Genomic DNA, 19,569 nt, shown 5'->3' on the forward strand with positions numbered 1-19,569 from the left:
GACTGTTGGAATCTCCAACTACAATATGGATTTGTCTGTTGCTCCTTTCAGCTGTCAGTTTCGCTTTGCTCTATCACTGGATGCGCACACATTCACGACTGTGGGGTCTTCCCAATGAACTGATCCCTTTTCATTATAAAATGTACTTTCTTACCCCTTGTAATATTTTCCTTGTTCTGAAGTCTCCTCTATCTAATACATAGTCACTCCCGCATTCTCAGTGTTTATATAGTATCTTTTTCTATCCTTTTAATTACAAAGATGCAGGTTAAAAATAAAGTGAGTTTCTTGTAGACAGCATACAGATGGGTCATATAACAGTGACCTAACCTGACACTCCCTTCTAAATGGAGTGCTAGACCATTAATGATTTATTCAATATCAATAAATTTGGATTTAAATCTGCCTTATTGTTAACTTTTTCCTTATGTGTCGCATCTTCTTGTTTCTTTTCCCTCTCTACTTTCCTTAAGACTGAGGTGTATTTTTCTTTAAGTATTCCATTTTATCTCCACTGAGGCATTATTAGCTATTACTTCTTTGTTGCATTATTATTTTAGTGGTATTTAACTTACCATAGTCTACCTTCAAATAACCAGAAAGAATATCATCTGAACTCAATAACATAGACCGGATCTTAGAAATTCACTGTAGGGGTGCCTGGGTGGCTCAGTCGGTTAAACACCTGCCTTCGGCTAAGGTCATCATCTCAAGGTCTGGGGATCCAGCTCTGTGTCTGGCTCCCTGGTCAGCAGGGGAGTCTGCTTCTCCCCCCGCCCACCCGCTCGTACTCTCTCTCTTGCTCACTCACTCTCTCAAATAAATAAATAAAATCTTCAGAAAGGGAGGGAGGGAGGGAAGGAATTCACAGTAATCAAAGGTTTTGTAGTAAAAGCAGAATCCCATCATAGCAAATGTCACTATTAAAAGTTCTAGGGGGCACCTGGCTGGCTCAATTGGAAAAGCCTGTGACTCTGGATCTCGGGGTTGTGAGTTTGAGCCCCATGCTGGGTGTAGAAATTACTTAAATAAATAAAAAACTTAAAAAAAAAAAAAAGTTCTACAAGGATACCCCGTAATAACTTTGTCCTAAGCTTCTACTTCAGAAATAAATAAAACTTTGGAGAACTAGTTAAAGTAAGTTATCTACCAGGGCACCTGGGTGGCTCAGTCGGTTGAGTGCCTGACTCTTTGGTTTTGGCTAAGGTCATGATCTCAGGGGCATGGGATCAAGCCCGCATCGGGGCTCCAGCTCCGTTCTCAGCACAGAGTCTGCTTGTCCCTCTTCCACTGCTCCTGCCACCCCCACTCTCAATCTCAAATAAATAAATAAATCTTTTTTAAAAATAAAAATAAGTTATCTACCACAAATAATTCTGTATAACGAATGCTCCACCAGTTCTGTTCCAGAATATGTCACAATTTTTAAAAATTTTCCTGAGTTCTATTAACAGCTAAGACCTTTTAATTTTGCTCCATGTGTCTAGCATGACATACATATTCACCTCACTTTTCCTCACATAAAATATTCCAAATCATCTCTAGAAAAATCCTCTTTCAAAATAAGCCACCAAATAACAATGCAGTATTAAAAAAGAGAGCTTTGGGGAGGCTGGATGGCTCAGTTGGTTAAGCATCTCCCTCTCAACCCCGCTCATGTGCGCTCTTTCTCTCAAATAAATAAAATCTTCTATAAATAAATAAATGAAATGCCAAACTGACTCGAGATTACCTAAAATTTTATCAATTCCATATAGATGAATTTCAAATCCTTGCAGTAAAACTCATCTCATACTTCTCAAAAGTGCTGATTAATAAAATTAAGAAAACAAAGTATTGCTTAATAAATTCACTTTAAAAGAAAAAAAAGACTTTTTCTTTTTTTAAGATTTTATTTATTTATTCGACAGAGAGAGACAGCCAGCGAGAGAGGGAACACAAGCAGCGAGAGTGGGAGAGGAAGAAGCAGGCTCATAGCGGAGGAGCCTGATGTGGGGCTCGATCCCATAACGCCGGGATCACGCCCTGAGCCGAAGGCAGACGCTTAACGGCTGCACCACCCAAGCGCCCCCAAAAAAAGACCTTTTAAAACATGGCCTCCCTGGGAGTAAAGGGAAGAATAATAAAAGTTTGGGAATTAGAGGCAAGTCTCCTACACAGTAACTCCCCATACAACATCTCTAGTAACTACTCACGCGCTCAAACACTTCCTGTAAAAGACAGTATGTGTTAATTTGAGGTAACTAATTGCTAGATAGCATTTTTTAACCCCACTGTGAGTCACAAAACTGTTTAAGAATGTATGAAAACCATGGAACTCTTTCCTTCCAAAAAAGATACATATAAACTTTACCTAAGACAGATCCGTAAGTATATACAAATTTTACCTACCACTTTATGAGAGTCAAGAACCCTAACACCTGTCCATGGACTCCCTTGCCATACCTGACCATGGAGAAACCAATGTTTTTATTCGTTGATACATATACGGACTGACTGATGGACAAATATAAAAATATGTTCCTCCTCTCTATGGAGAGGAATGTGCCTATAACTACCAAAATTACAAATGCACATATCTTTTGACCCAGCAATTCCACTTCTAGGGATGTATCCTGTAAGTATATATGAACATGTGTGAAATGTCATTATGCACAAGGCTATTCACTACAGCAGTGCTTATATCAACAAAATCCTGTTTTCTATTTAGATGTCCATCAACAGGAAACTGGTTAAATTATGGCTCAGCTGTACAATGGAATATTTAAGCAGCCTTTGGAAAAAAGGACAAGGAAGCTCTACATATACTACTATAAAACAATTTCTAAGATTTTAAGCACAAAAAGCAAAACATACAATACTGTATATAATATACTTGTCACTGTTGTTTTTTAAAAACGGAAGGGGCTAATATACCAATTTTTTGTGCGTGTGCGCACACACATATATGTAAAATATATAAATATATCACATATACATCAAATACATATGATTTGTACAACATATATCACCATATATATAAATAAAAGAAACTGCTACTAATAGCTAGCTGTCTCCAGGGACAGAAACCAGATGGACATGGGAAAGGTGTCAAGGAGATGTTTCACTGTGTATCTCTGAAATCTTTTGAATTTTGTACTAACCGAATATACCTCCTAATCAAAATTAATTCGTTAAAAAAGAACCTCTACCCTAGACCCTAAGCAGTTCTGTTAAGCTTCAAAACCAAGCTGATCTATACCATCATTCTGTGACTCATTCTGTAATAATATTTTATCAGAACATTTCTTAGGTTGTTTGCTTATAGTGTATCTTATGTGATCTTTCTGAGCAACAGAGAAAAGGTCTCATCTTCTCCACATACAATCTGACTCCTGAGCAAATGACGCTCCCTTCTCTTAGGCCCACGGTACTTCCGCATCTCTACAGCCCCCTCAGCTGTGCGCCCTACACACCTGGGTCTGCGTCTGCCTGATTCTAAAAGCCTCAAGAGTACACAGTGCGTCCTGCTGACCTCACCTAGACACAGTACAGCCTCAATAAAAGCTGGCTGAACTCAACTGCTGAAAAATTTGAATATTAGAATTTCAATATAGCTATTATATGTCTCTTTTCCTTCATCTTTTCCAGATTAGCATACAAGCAGGACACATGGTTTATAAGATACTGATGGAATATTCTGTGTCTTGGTTCTAGCTGGTCAATTGGAACGTTAACGCAGACTAGATAAGTTAGTTTTGGTTTGATGCTAGTAGCTTCTGCTAAATTTGAACATTAAATCTGTCTATTAGAGTTCATTAACAGAAGATATCCTGAACTGGAGGCACTATCTCCTGAGATCAGTGGCCCTTCAGATTACATTCTAATTCCACAATTAATCCTTAGCATTCCTCTGGAGTCAGGCAAACAGGAACTAAATTAACACCCACTCTCGCAGCAGCTTATGTGATAAGTCACGTATTTACTCTTCATAGACGCAGTTATCAGTCATACAGGTCGCGCCCATTCCAGCAGACACCAACATCTTGTTATCTTTATGAGGACAACACTAACAGTCTTCATAGGACTTAATATTTAAGGCAATACTGGTTAAAATAAAATCTAGGACACCAAATTTGGATAGCTTGCTATTATTATTCTAAAACTGGTTAAAATAAAAGGCTATTTATCCTATGTAACTCACCAAATTACATGACAGCTTAGTTCTTCTGCTTCCCAGGCCAATAGTACTATCTGCAAAAACTGGAGTTTGAGTATTATTACTAGTTCTTCTACAGATGTTAATGAAATTGCTAAGACTTTGAAGGCTTTTGCTGGATGTGAACTAAAAGAAAAATAATCACCATTTTTGGCTGCCCTCTGTCAATTATAACGGCTGAGAGGGTCAAACGCCAATAAAATAATGAAGTTTAATATGATCCAGCCATTCCACTTCTGCATATGTCCGCAAAAGAAATGAACGCAGGGACTCAGACATCTGTGCACCCATGTTCACAGCAGCAGTATTCACAGTAGCCAAAAGGAAGAAGCACCCCAAGTGGCCAATGACAGATAAATGGGTAAATAAAATGTGGTACACATAATGGAGTATTATTCAGCTTTAAAAACGAAGGAAATTCTGACAAGTGCTACAACGTGAACCAACCTTGAGGATACTATGCTAAGTGAAATAAGCCAATCACAAAAAGACAAATACTGTATGAATCCGCTTATATGAGATTTCTAAAGTAGTCAAATTCAGGGGCACCTGGGTGGCTCAGTAGGTTAAGCGCCTGGCTTTGGTTCAGGTCATGATTCTGGGGTCCTGGGACTGAGCCCTGCATCGGGCTCTCTGCTCAGTGGGGAGCCTGCTTCCACCTCTGCCTGCCCCTCCCCCTGCTTGCGCTCACATGCTCTCTCTCTGACAAATAAATAAATAGAATCTTAAAAAAAAAAAAAGGTTATGTTAAAAGAGTAAGATAGGATTACAATGCAAATTTCATTCTTAGCTCTATCCCAAATTGCACAGGAAATTATCAATTAAGTTGCTAAACCATCAAAACAACCAAAATTCTCTTTCACTGAGCATCTGACTATGAGCATTCCTCAGCACAAGGTCTATCTGTGAGGGGAATGATATCTCTTATATCTGACCGCTAATGTAGTGTAACTATTTCCATTGTTAAACAGTAAAGATAAGGGGCACCTAGTTGGCTTAGTCAGTGGAGTGTGCGACCCCAGGGTCGTGAGTTCGAGCCCCACAAGCTGCACAGAGTTTACTTAAAAAAAAAAAAATTTAAAGATAAGATTCTGGAAAATTAAAGTACTGGGAGTGGGAAGAAAGCAAAAACACTGGTACAGTCATGAGAACCTTGGAAAACAGGCAAAACTAATAAACCAAATGGAGAAGAGTCCCACTGGTACTCCAGATCCTCTAGCCTACTCTAATCTGCAAAGGAGTGTTCCTTGGGTAGAAAGCAAGAAAAGTCCATGAACAGTACACTTATCATGGTGCACCTGGCTGGCTCAGTTGGTAGAGCATTCGACTCCTGGTCTTGATGTTGTGAGTTTGAGCCCCCACGTTGGGGGTAGAGTTTACTTTAAAAAAAAAAAAAAAAGTGCATTTATCATGATGAGCACTGGGTAATGTGGAGAATTGCTGAATCGCTTTATTATTATACACCTCAAAGTAATATAACACTGTTAACTATGCCGCAAAAAGAACAGTCCAAATTATGAAACAAGATTTCCTATGAAAATCTCTTTGAGGGCAAAAAAGCTGACCGGGGGCAGGCAGGGGCTAAGACAACCCTACGATAAAGATCGGTGGCCCCACACTAAGCCAACAGACTACCCTCAAACGAACCAAAGAGAACAGAGAGATGGGAAGGTGAACCCCTCTGTAGGGCAGTCACCCAATACTCCAGGAATGATTTTATTTTTAGGATGTCTAAAGTCTGAGGAAGGAATATACAGGATTAGAGAAAGTAAAACTGGTAACTGTACTGTAAAAAAGTCAAAGGGAATAGCCTATGAAGCCTATGACATGGCTACCACAGTAGGAAGCAGATTCTACACCAATCCCTTCCCATCACATCTCGTAGCAGTTAGGGCCACAGGAAACCTACCACCAAGAGGCAGCCAGCAATTTGAGACGCAGACAAGGTAGAGAAGAACAAGACTGACCAAGTCAAATCACCCCTAGACTCAGGGTTGAAATACAAAATCACTGATAATATATATTCCCCTTCTCCTTGCCTTTTTAAAAAAGAGTTTTAGGGAATATTTCAATTCGGTCTTTATTTTTAACTAAAAACAAACAGAGAATAAGAAATAACACAAATGACTCTAATGGCCAGGAGTGATGACGATGACAACACCTCATATAGGAAGTAAGGAAGCAGATGAGAAGTGAAAACTCCCAAGGGAGAAACCTAGGCATGGACTCTTACCCTCTATCGCACAGGAGTTCATGCATACTTTGTAAGTGTTACACAGGAGGTTTGTATTACTGACTGTAAAAAAGTGAAATGAGGAATTACTGTACCAAAATCCATGAGAAGACAAAAACTCAGAAAGGTAAGCTCGGCACTCAAAAAAAAATTTATTTCTATTTGAGGGCATTTGCTGATTTAATTCCAAAGTAAAACTCTGAAACTGAGCTGTACTTTAGGAGGCCTGGGGGTGTAGGGAGAGAATGAAGTCAAAGCCCAGGCCCTCCCCAATGAGGGGAGTCTAGGAAATCCACCCCATACTTTAAACAAGCAGCACAGGCTACCTTTACAGGACAGGAGTGACCCAGAAACAAATCAGCCTTCATGGAAACTCAATGGATAGGTTTACGTAGATCAGACAAATTTAAAAAAATAAAGTGTAAGGTAGGTCAGAAGAAACTACCCAGCATTCAGCCCTGGGAAATAAAGACCAGAAATCCAAAAAACTGAGTAGAAGGCAGAGAAAATACAGTAAGGAGGTCTAATATGTTTAAACAGAGTGCAAAAAGGAGAAGACAGAGTAAGGAAGAGGCAACATATGAAGAGACAATGGCTGAGAATACTCTAGAATTGATTAAGACCAGCAATCCACAGATTCAAGAATCCCAACGAAACAGAATAAACAAAAGTAATTCAACAATTCACAAAAATCTGCACAGAGATGTTTATAGCAGCTCTCTTCATAAATGCTAAAACTTGAACACAACCACGATATTCTTCAAGAGGTGAACGGATAACAAACCGTGGTACATCTAGACAACGGAACATTACTCAGCACTAAAAAGAAATAGGCTAACAAGTTATGAAAAGCCATGGAGAAAATTTAAATTAAGTATTACAAAGTGAAAGAAGCCAGTCTGAAGGGCTACATACTGTGTGGTTCCAACTATATGACATTCCATAAACGACAGAACTATGACGACAGTAAAAAGATCAGTAGTTGCCAAGGCTTAGGGGAAGGAGGGATAAACAGCTGGAGCACAGAGGATTTCTCGAGCGGTAGAACTACTGTGTATGATACTATAACAGAGAAAGATCCTTATTCATTTGACCAAACCCACAGAATGTATAACACCAAGACTGAACCCTAATGTAAACTATGGACTTTGGGTGATAACGATGTGTCAATATAGATTCATCAATTGTGACAAATGTACCACTCTTGTGGGAGATGTTGATACTGTGGGAAGAGATGCATGTATGGGTCAGAGAGTATATGGAAAATCTAGGCACCTTCCACCCAATTTTGCCCTGCATCTAAAACTTCTCTAAAAACTAAAATCCATCTTTTTAAGTGTATGCTCAGGTTCCCAAAAAAATACTCAAATGTAAATAAATCACAGAAAAATAATGAAGAAAAAAAAGTAATCCAACCTACACATATCACCCATTCCCACTTTATAATACGGAAAATCTCAAAAATGGGCAAGGAAAAGATAGATTACGGTCAACAGAATGGCAATGAGACTAAAAATAAAAAGGGTATAATGGAAGCCAGCAGACAACAGTGAACACCGTAGTGAAAAAAAATAATAGCCAACCTAGAATTTTAAACCTAACAAAAATACCATTGAAGAATAGCACCTGGGTGGCTCAGTTGGTTAAGCACCCGACTCTTGATTTTAGGTCAGGTCATGATCTCAGGGTTGTCAGATGGAGCCCCACGTTGTACTCCATGCTGGGCGTGGAGCCTGCTTAAGATTCCCTCTCTCTCCCTCTGCCCCTCCCCCCCTTAAAAAAAAGAATAAAGAAAAAAACCCAGATATTTTAAAGCAGATGAAATGGGAAGTCAATCACAGGTAGACCCCCACTAGCAGAATTCCAAAGGATATATTTTAGGAATATAAATATTTATAATATCTTAGAAGAAAAAGTGCTCCAGATAAAACGTCAGAGACACAAAAAGGAATGAAGAACAAAGCGTAAACATGTAGATTAGGCTAAAGTAACACTGACTACATAAGCAGATTCAATAATAATGTGGAATCTTAAAAATACATATACGAATAATAGGTACATGAAATTTCTTGTATTTATCAAAACCTGTAAAATTGTGCAACGTGAAGTGTAAATCCTAATGTTAAACTATAGACTTTGGTTAATAATAACGTATCAATATTGGTTCTTCAGTTGTAACAAACCTACCACACTAATGTAAGATATTAATAGTGGGGAAAACTAGGGGTGCCTGGCTGGCTCAGTCCACAGAGCAAGTAACTCTTAATCTCAGGGTCACGAGTTCAAGCCCACATTGGGCATGGAGCTTCCTTAAGAAAAAAAAAATAGTGGACAGAAACTAGAGAGGCAGGGAGGAAGTATATGAGAACTTGGTACTATCTGCTCAATTTTCTATAAACCTAAAAATGGGATGTTAAAAATAAATAATAAGATAACACAAAAATTTGAAAGTAGGGGAAAGAAAAAGTATTACGTGCTTATTTCTTTATCTTCATAGCAGGAAATTAATCAATACATGAAAAAAAATCATTTCAAAAGAAGGTAAAAAAGGCATAAGAAAGATTTAAAAAGAAACACCAGGAAGATTTAAGCCGAAATATATCATCGCATTAAATATAAATGTACTAAATCTTCTAACTGAAAGACATGAATTTTGAGACTGGAGTAAAACTATAAGCTAGAGGAGACCATGTCTACATGGATGACAACTAACTCTACTTTCATCTTCACCATACTCCTTTCAACAAAAACTTATTCAACGTATACAACATGCTGAACATTTTAACAGTCAGAGATAAAGATATCATACATGTTCCCAAGGAGACTAATAGGGGAAACAAATATGTTATAATAAAAGGAGATTATCAAGTGTTAATAAAATAATGCAACTAGAATAGTGCAGGTATCTGAAAAAGCTATAAAGACGACACATCTATAGATTATGCTTTGAAGAATAAGCTGAAAGTTCATCAGGCAAATAAAAAAGGAAAGGTAAAGGAGAGAGTATGAGCCTGTTTGGTAACATTACAGGTTAGGAGATAGTCATGATTTAAGGGAGCGGAACACAGCAGAGGGAGAGAAGACAACTGGCAACGAAGTTGAAAAATGAGGAAAGGAGTTTTAGCTCTGTCCAACAGGAAATGGGAGCCTTTAAAGCAAGGGAGTAAAACAATAATGCTGGTATTTTTAGAAATCTATTTAAAAAAATTTTTTTTTTAATTTTAGAGAGAGAGTGCATGAGGGGGTGGGGGGGGGAGGCAGGAGAGAATCCTCAAGCACACTCCCACCTCAGCGCAGAGCTCCATAGGAGGCTCTATCCCACCACCCAAGTGATCATAACCTGAGCCAAAACCAAGAGTTAGAGACCTAACCTACTGAGCCACCCAGGGACCCCTATCTTTAGAAATCTAACTGGGGAGAGTTTACAGAAAGATAAATGGGATAGGAGAGACTGGCTACTACAGTTATGTATGAGGAAGGATTGAGAAAGTAGCAGGCAGGACAGAAAACTGCTTGTGAAATTTCAAAGAAAGAAGAGACATGAGTTGACACTTGACTACATGTGAAATGGGAGGAAAATTAAACAAATACTAAGTAAATGAAAAGGAGAAGACAACATAAAGCCAAACATAGTAAGAAATTTAACAGTGCCTTAAAATTCAAGTGTAAGTGTAGACTATTTCTCAGAATTTATGCTTACTGAGCACTGTCTAACTATGCATTAAATGTAAAACACCAAAACGTATATTTTTTTTTAATTACTAGATTGGTATGTACTAGATATCCATAACTGACACCTTTTTTTTTTTTTTTAGGGAGGGGGCAGAAGGAGAGGGAGAATTCTTTTAAGATTTGATTTATTTATTTTAAAGCGAGAGAGAGAGTGCAAGCACGGGCGGGGAGCAGAAGGAGAGGGAGAAACAGACTCCTTGTTGAGCAGAGAGCCTGACATGGGGCTCCATCCCAGGACCCTGAGATCATGACCTGAGCCAAAATCAAGAATCTGGCGTGTAACCAACTGAGCCACCCAGGCGCCCCCATAACTGACACCTTTTAACTGATGCAATTAACTAAATAACAGGAGAAAAAGTATCAGTTGGTTAAACATCTTTTCAGAAGTCAAATTTGATCATTTAAAATGATCATGTATCAGAAAAAAATAAAAATAAAAATAAATTTTTTTTTAAGATTTTATTTATTTATTTGACAGAGAAAGAGACAACCAGCGAGAGAGGAACACAAGCAGGGGGAGTGGGAGAGGAAGAAGCAGGCTCCCAGCAGAAGAGCCTGATGTGGGGCTCGATCCCATAACGCCGGGATCACGCCCTGAGCCGAAGGCAGACGCTTAACCGCTGTGCCACCCAGGCGCCCCAAAAATAAAATTTTTAAATAAAGTGATCATGGGGTCCCCCTGAGCCAAAATCAAGAATCTGGCGTGTAACCAACTGAGCCACCCAGGCGCCCCCATAACTGACACCTTTTAACTGATGCAATTAACTAAATAACAGGAGAAAAAGTATCAGTTGGTTAAACATCTTTTCAGAAGTCAAATTTGATCATTTAAAATGATCATGTATCAGAAAAAAATAAAAATAAATTTTTTTTTAAGATTTTATTTATTTATTTGACAGAGAAAGAGACAACCAGCGAGAGAGGAACACAAGCAGGGGGAGTGGGAGAGGAAGAAGCAGGCTCCCAGCAGAAGAGCCTGATGTGGGGCTCGATCCCATAACGCCGGGATCACGCCCTGAGCCGAAGGCAGACGCTTAACCGCTGTGCCACCCAGGCGCCCCAAAAATAAAATTTTTAAATAAAGTGATCATGGGGTCCCCGGGTGGCTCAGTCGGTTAAACATCTGACTCTTGATTTTGGCTCAGGTCACAACTCAGGGTCATAAGATGGAGCCCCATGTGGGGCTCTGCACTCAGCGCGGAGCCTGCTTGAGATTCTCTCTCCCTCCCCCTCTCCCGCTGCCTGTGTGTGCCTGCTTGCTCTCAAAATAAACAGGCAAAATCTTAAAAAAAAAAAAAAAAAAAAGTGATCATGTAACACAAATTTATAGAAGGTAGAAAAACAGATCATTTTTCTTTAAGACATCAAAAATCTACCATGTGATACCTTAAAAGCGTGTGGTCTTACTTCAGGCTCTATAAAGTGAAGGTTCTTGTGCCAAAACAGACTGTCCCACTTTCACGGCTTCTCATTTTGTTCTTCCTTTCAATACCGCCACATACTACATAATCCTTTTTATTCAATACAACTGAAACTAATGACATTAATAAAAACAGTAGGCTGCAATGAGGAATCTAAAAAAAAAAAAATTACACCTTACACATTTTCTTTGAACTTCAAACCTATAAATGTATATTCTGTTGCCAGTCTTTTGACGAAGGCCTTCTGAGTTACAGATCCACTGACTGTAGTTCCAGTCTCACGCAAACCGCACCCATAATGCACCATCTACAATTTCTGGTTTCAATTTCTTTAAAAGTGAAGCGAGACTTAAAAGATCTAAATGAAGAATTCTTCCAGATTACAAAAAAACAAAAAATTTGTAAACATTTATAGGTATCTCCTTATCGGCTCACTTTACAGTCTTTCCAAGGCAGTTAACTTAGTTTTCATAGAATCAACAAATCTTACATTTTAGAGTTATATTTCTTTGGCTTATGAAATTTTATATGAAATTATATAATTATAATACAAGTGCAAGTTGTCATAATGTGATTCTCTGTAAGTCTATAATTCAACCTGTTGGGCATCAGTATGTCTTACAAAAAGAGAACAGAATTTATTAAGACTAGCATCCCTGTTACAAAAGATTTAAATTCACGTATTACTTTTATTGTACTTGGAACAGTACCTGGCACATAGTAAGTACTATCTAAGTATTTGCTACTCTACTGGCATTAAAACTAAACTAGCTACAGGGGCGCCTGGCTGGCTCAATAGGAAGAGCATGTGACTCTTGACCTCAGGGTCATGAGTTTGAGCCCCACGGTGGGTACAGAGATTATTTAAATAAATAAATAAACAAACAAACAAATAAATAAATAAATAAACTAATCTAAAAAACAAAACAAACAAAAAAACTAGGGGCACCTGGATGGCTGTCAGTTAAGCGTCCAACTCTTGGTTTCAGCTCGGGTCATGATCTCAGGGTCTTGAGATCAAGCCGGCATCAGGGTCTACGCTCAGCAGCGAGTCTGCTTGAAGATTCTCTCCCTCTGCCCCTCTCCTGACTCTCACACGCTCTCTAAACAAACAAATAAATAAATCTTACCCAAAAAAACCCAAAAAAAAACACCCTACACTAAACTAAACTAAACTAGCTACAGATATAGTGCATGCAACGGTGGAATTCTCCCTACTTTACACAGTCCCTGGAGTCACAGAGACAACCTGCACGTAAATTGTCAAAATGGAGTTCCTGGCTGGCTCAGTCAGTCAGTGGAGCATGTGACTCTTGATCTTGGGGTTATGAGTTTGAGCCCCAAGTTGAGTACAGAGATTACTTAAAAAAATAAAATGTTAAAAAAGAGAGAGAGAGAACACTGAGTAGGGAATATACGCTGCAATAGGTCCTCACTGAAAACACAGGAATATGAGGTAGAGTCAGTTTCACAAAACTACAAGTGGATTATCCAGTGCTTAAGGGAGGAGACCTTAAAAAAAGAAGTAGGCTAGCTCACATATCAGGTCAACAAGAAATGAAAAAGTAGGTTCACAACCCAATTTAACCTCATCACCTCAAAAATGCTAAGAGGATGGTTACATGTCCTCCTAAACCGTGGCACTAGATAGAGAAGGAAAACAGCTGTATTTTCTCAGTGCACATTAGGCTACTTTCCTCCATCATTAACTCACTAATGACAGAAAACGCCGATCTCTTAAAAAAATCCATGCAGTGCATCCCAAGGCACAAAACAAATTCTTTTGGTTTACTGATTATAAATTAAATACGCTAAAAGAAACTGAATGCATGTAAATGCAACATGCAAGAAAACTTAAAATTTGAGAAAATCCTATATATCAGTAAAGAGCAACTGAAACACAAATGATAAATGTGTTGGCTTGACCATTTTGTTTTCACCTAAGTTTTGTGACGCAGATCTAATTAATCTGCAGGTGTAAAAAACTTGAAGCAACATGACAGAAGACCTACCAGCAACCGGAAGTTCAAACACCACAGCTACTTAAAACACTCTTGTCCACTAGGGAAGAATCCACAGTGGCACTAACTTTCTTCCTTCTATGGACATCAAAAAGCACTGAAAATGGTATGAATGGTTAGGAGAAACTCAAGAGACAGCCCCTGAGGGCTACACCAGTCCCACTAGATGGCACTATCACAGGGAAGTCACTCGGTTCTCCCATTTGGAGCAAAGGCTGAAAGCTCTCTTGATCTTTGCAAAACTGAAAACTATCAATTCAATGACATCCTCTTTGGGAAATCATGACCCATAATGAGGAATTCAAAGCTAGGAGGAGCAGTTTTTCTCAAAGCACCTTTTCTCCCAGTAGCATGGCCTCCTCCTCCCCAGTCCTATTTCAAATCAGTGGTCTGAGGGATACCATGTCTTGCAGGCAAAAAAAAACATACAAAATGGAGATTTTTTCCCTCTTCCTAACTCCAAACTACGGAAAAATTTACTTGCTTCCCCCCCCAAGTTTCTTTGCTATGGGGAAAAAAAAAAACCAATCTCTTGCTGGTCCTTGAACAACATTTTTTGTAATCAATATACTTACTATGACTAAAAACATCAAAATAACATACAATTAGTGACACTAAAGCATTTGGATATAAATAAACTTCTTTATATATAAAAGGAAAAATTTATTAAAAAGGCAGATTTAAGTCTTCCGACTCCTTAATTACATGATTTTAAGGTTGGGCCTGAGCAGCAAGATTCACAATGTCAATCACCGCCATCACTTGCGCCTACCCCACCAAAACTATACTCGGATATAGCTATCGATGACCTTAAACACTGAAGAAAAGAAAGGCATGCTGGGGCGCCTGGGTGGCACAACGGTTAAGCGTCTGCCTTCGGCTCAGGGGGTGATCCCAGCATTATGGGATCGAGCCCCACATCAGGCTCCTCCGCTATGAGCCTGCTTCTTCCTCTCCCACTTCCCCTGCTAGTGTTCCCTCTCTCGCTGGCTGTCTCTCTCTCTGTCAAATAAATAAAATCTTAAAAAAAAAAAAAAAAAAAGCATGCTAACAACAAAACCCAATGAATTTAAACAACATACAATTTGAATACAAACTTACTTTTATTCTGTAGGTGACCACTTGAACAGACAGATTTGGGTATGAACCTTCTGCTGAATTCCCAAATTAAAAGACACATCAAAGGTCATCTTATTAGGTAATCAACTGAATCAGAGATCAATTTAATACTCAAATATACTGCTCACTTTCAGCTGAAGCTACTTCTCCTAGATTAGAGAACTCACATTTATACATATAATATTTTTAATATAACAACAGCCAGTATAGCCACTCCAAAGTGCCACAAGTCAATTATTTAATCAAAGTGGCCAAAGAAACCAAGAACTAATGTGTAACGAATGTGTGCCCACACCACCCTGTCGCAGTTCTAATACAAATCTCACCAAGTATCATCTCCCTCTCACTTTCTCCACAACGGAGGTTTGGAGGCACTGAGCTGTCATTCCTGACACCCTGCACCATGCCTAGTATGCAGCAGGCACTCAATAGCTGTTGAATGAACAAAAAAACGATCAAGCTATTTTGGCTCACCAAAACTATGAGACCCCCTCAAAGCAGCCAGTTTTTCCAACTAAACCTTGCCAACACCTTCTCCTTTAAGAAGCTATTAACCAAAGCTTGAGACTAACATTTAGGTCACCATAAGAAATAAGATTTCTTGCAAAGCACAGAGAGAAATGTCTCGCATGAAGTCAAAGACCAAAATTCACAAGTCTCAAGCCCAACTAATTCAACAATCTCAGACTGGTGAAGCTTTTAAATAAAACATCACAAACATATTTTACGTATTGTATTAAAATCGTAAATATATTGCACTAAGACCATCTTATGAAAGCAGAGGGGTGAACTACATAAAGGGTGCATAGGAAGCCATAATGTTGCTCAGCTTAACCACCTGACCATTAATGGGGGCTTGATCTTACTTTATGCTCACCGAACAAAAATAGAGAGTGAATAAGAATGAAAAATAGGAGGAGGGAGAAGGCAGTTGGGGGGGGGGCAACCAGAAGGAATCTGTTGAACCACAGAGTGGGAGAACTGACAAACTTAACAGAAGCAGATTTTTCAAAACTCTAGCACACAACTACCCCAAAACACCCCCTGAAACAATGAATCTACGCCAGTATCTTTTCATTATCAAGTTTTTTTTTTAATGAATGAAGAGTTTTGACAAAATATGGCACAAAATCCAGATACACATCCCATCAGTATCCTTGCAACAAGACCCATGGGAAACCTCTCCCATATTAGAGGGAAAAGAGAAGCATATACTCTCACTTAGAATCCCTTCAATACTGTTTAGTTAGTGGAATGACTGGTAGGATCTAAAATTGCACTAGAACCATGAGCTGATCTCCCCTGCAACCTATCAGCATGGCCCACCCAAACTGATCTTGTTTTCTAAATGTATTTCAATTAGACTATGAACAGTGTTCATTATTAGCATTTTACTCACCTTACTAACACCAACTCCTGTAAACCTGGCCTCTAGTAATTCCTGCCGTCGAGGGTCCAGGCTATGCAATTCTTCCATCATTTCTACTGAAAAAGACAAAGTAAGTTGTAAGAACATAAAAGCTAAAACGTGAGGTACCAATTTTTAGATGTAACAAAATGCAGTAATTATTTCATTGAATGGTCACACACAGGTAAACCTCAAGTAAATACAGCATACGAGCGATAAACTACAATGGGCTGCATCAAACAGCAACACATTTAAAGTTAAAAGTGGCTCAGAAGTCCTCTTCCGAAGGCTAGTTATCCTTGTCTAGTTCTGATCTGATTTTAACAGCAAAAACCCTCAAACCCTTCATATAATCTCAGTAAAAGTTGAGCAAGGACTAACTTGCAAAACAACAACAAATTCCTTCTATTAACCTTCGAATTTAACTAAGTACTTTTGGGTATTTGTTTCCCAAACCCACAGGAACTAGTTCTTAAACTAAAAATACGAATCATTAATAATAATTTAAAAATAATGTAGCATGAATCAGAAGCTACAAATAACTTCAAATAACTCTATTATATAGCTCCTTTCTCTGAAGAGCTCACAGTAGCTCATGAAAAAAGGAATTAATTATTTTTAATTTAATAGAGAACCCATGGTAAAACCATCAACCAGCATTCACTCGGGAAATCAGTAGAGCTCCATAACCATCCCTTTACAAAATCTTTTTCTGACCACTCCCTGGAGCAGTAGGTTTCTCTAGACATCTGCTTTTAGCACTCCTTCCAAGCAGGGAAGGGCAGGAGGACACCATTTTTAAACTCCTTCCACGACCAATAAATGCACAGGCTACTTTCAGCAAATATGTCCATCCACTGCAAGAGATCAACTCTTGGAGAACCCACTGGAAACCTCTCTGATATTAAAAGTGGAACAGGAGCATACACCATTACACAGACCCCCTCTGAACATATCATTAAACAGCTATTGGAACGATTGGCATGATTTAAAAGTTCACTGAGGACGTGAATTAACATTCTCCTCTGCAATCTAACAGCTCCACGTTAGCTGCAACAACCCCTACCAGTCCTCCAGTTTCATTTCCCTTCCTGGATTGAGAGCCGGGGGCAAAGGGGAATGAAAGGGTGACAAATTAGTTTCACCCACCCAAACAAGTGCAGGTTAGCGAGGGAATAAGGAAATTCTCGAAAAGGCAGAAAGAGAAAGGCATCTTAAAAAAGAAAAGAAAGAAAGGAAAAGGGGGATTGAGAGGGAGTGCTTCCCTTAAGTGGCCTTCCTCGCGCCTCGCCCTGCCCTAATCAAGGCCGGAATGGCAGAGGGTGCAGCCTCCCTCAAACCCTAGGGTCTCTCGGAACATTTCCTAAACCTCCATCCCCAGGCCTGGTCCGGAAAATGACGCCCCAGCGGTTATTCCATTTAATGTCAACTCATGTTAAGGAAATCTCCACTCTGTCTCATTCCAGCGGGGCCTTGGACTGGGATCCTCCCTGCAGCCCTCCCTACAGCCGGGAAGCAGAACCGCTGGGGCCTGGTCCCGGCGCCCCTCGCCTCCCGCCGGCTCCAAACTTTCCCCAACTCCAGGCCCACCTGTCACGGAGGGAGGGCGGGCCGGCTCTCGGGGGCGCCCGGGAGGCTGCCGGGGCCTCCAGCTGCCGGGGCGTCCCCTTCGCCCTGGCGGCCGCCGGCCCCACTCCCAGGCCGGGGCCGCCTGGGCCTCCCCCATCTTCAGCCCGGCCCCTCGGCGACCCGCAGCCCTCAGGGAGCCCCTCCCGCCTCAGCGCCGAGGAGCTGCGGCCCGGCGCCGGCCCCCGAGTGGGCCCGGGCCGCAACCTCCTCAGCTGAGGGGGTCTCCCGGACGGTTAATGCCCCAGGCCCGGCGCCCTCCCCCGCCCGGGGCTCAGCCTCTCACCTGCCGCCGCCGCCGCTCCACGCTCCTCCCGGGAGGGGCCCCGACCCGACCCGGCCGCGGACCGCTCCGCTCTCCCCCTGGGCAGGCCCGGGGCGGAGCCGGGGCCTCTCCTGAGCGCCGCAACCCCCCGCCCGGGCAGCCGCCGCCGGCGCCGGGCTCCACGAGAGGGCGGGCGGGGGAGGGGGGCCGAGGAGGCCGCAGATCCCCGGGCTCGCGTACAGAGCCAGGCGCCTGACGCGGGCCCGGGCCCGGGCGGCCGCGGGGGGCGCGGGACCGGCCTCCTGGCGCCGGACAAAGGCCAAGGGAGGCGCAGGAGGGCCCAGGCCGGGCCGGGAGGTGGGGGCCCGCTCGGCTGGGGGCCACTCGGGTGCGGCGCGGAGGGCGGGGGGGTCGGAACCGCTGGTGCCCAGGACCCGCCTCCGGCCCCTTAATCCGGATCGGTTCGGTCCGGATTAGTAGTGATCGGTGTAAACACACTAGTGAAACCGCGTGTTTCCTCGCGAGATTTGCACGGCTGGGAGGCAGGGGGGGTCCTGGGGGGGGTGGGGGAAGAGCCGACAGTGGGGGAGGAGGGGGAGGGGACGAGGAAGGTGGGGGGGTCCCCGCTGCCCCGGCGCCCCGCCTCCTCCAATCAGCGGCCAGGCTGGCGGGCAGGGGTTAACCAGGGGACCCCGCGCCGGCGGAGGAGGCCGCCGCCTCGCCGGGTGGCTGAGGGCGGGCGCACGGGCGGCGCCGGCGACGGGCCGCCCCGAGCCCGACCCGGTGAGCCCCCGCCGCCGTCCGTGTGTGACCGGCCCCTACCCGCGGGACCGGCCCGGCCGAGGCGGTTGGGCCGGCGCCCTGGGCCGCGGACCGGCGCTGGAGGGGCCTCGCCGCCTGGGCCGGGCTCTCCCCGATCCGTCTCGCCGAACCCCGCGCCCGCCTAGTCCCTCATCTCCACGAGTTTGGGTGAGAAGTGGGCTTGCTCTGCCCGGGGATGGATTTTAGAGGAAGAAAGCCCGTGACCGGCGGACCCCGCCCGAACTTCCACGGAGACTCCCAGTTAGTGAGTTCGCTGTGCCCACCGCGTTGGCTTCTCGCACGCCCCGCCACTCTCCAAAGGGACCGTCCGGCTCCCCAAACCCACACCGGCCGCCTTGGAAAGCGGACAGCCACTTTCCCTCCACATACCTGGCTGGCAGAGGGCGCCTCTAGGGACAGAAGGTGCCCTGGGATCAAAGCTGAGCCCCCACTCCCGCCGGGATGCTGCCCTCCGGAAGGGGGGCGCTACCCCAAAGGGACACCCCGGGCACCCGGGGGGGGGGTCCATTTCAACCTCTGATAAAAAACACGTCCCTCCTGGGTACTTAGCGGGACCTGCGGGTAAGTACTAGAATGGAAAATACAGGCCTGCCCCTCACAGAATGTCTACTGAGGAATGAAAAATAGGAAGGGGTGAGCTCGTGCGCAGTAGCCCCAGCAGTAAGGAGGGCCTCCTGCCTGGGAAGAGGCTCCCACTCAGATCACCCAGCACCAAAGTTGGGGG

At 42.5% G+C, this 19,569-nt stretch overlaps 1 protein-coding gene across 3 annotated transcripts in view; it reads right to left on the reverse strand.

The window, feature by feature from the left end:
- Positions 1 to 17,858, reverse strand: part of TLK2 (tousled like kinase 2) — a 105,798-nt gene extending 87,940 nt beyond the window's left edge. Inside the window, exons 1-2 of one of the 3 annotated variants that reach the window (XM_040640431.1) lie at positions 17,723 to 17,858; positions 16,124 to 16,206 (exon numbers count right to left, since the gene is read on the reverse strand). In XM_040640431.1, coding sequence (XP_040496365.1) covers positions 16,124 to 16,206; positions 17,723 to 17,858 — 219 coding nt within the window. Of the gene's footprint in view, positions 1 to 16,123; positions 16,221 to 17,722 lie in introns of those variants that run through there. The other 2 variants (XM_008693583.2, XM_008693585.2) reach the window with 2 other exon arrangements.
- Between the last annotated feature and the right edge of the window lie 1,711 nt (positions 17,859 to 19,569).

Source organism: Ursus maritimus, unplaced genomic scaffold (assembly GCF_017311325.1).
Source record: "Ursus maritimus isolate PB19 unplaced genomic scaffold, ASM1731132v1 scaffold_24, whole genome shotgun sequence".
In the NCBI taxonomy this organism is placed as follows: domain Eukaryota; kingdom Metazoa; phylum Chordata; class Mammalia; order Carnivora; family Ursidae; genus Ursus; species Ursus maritimus.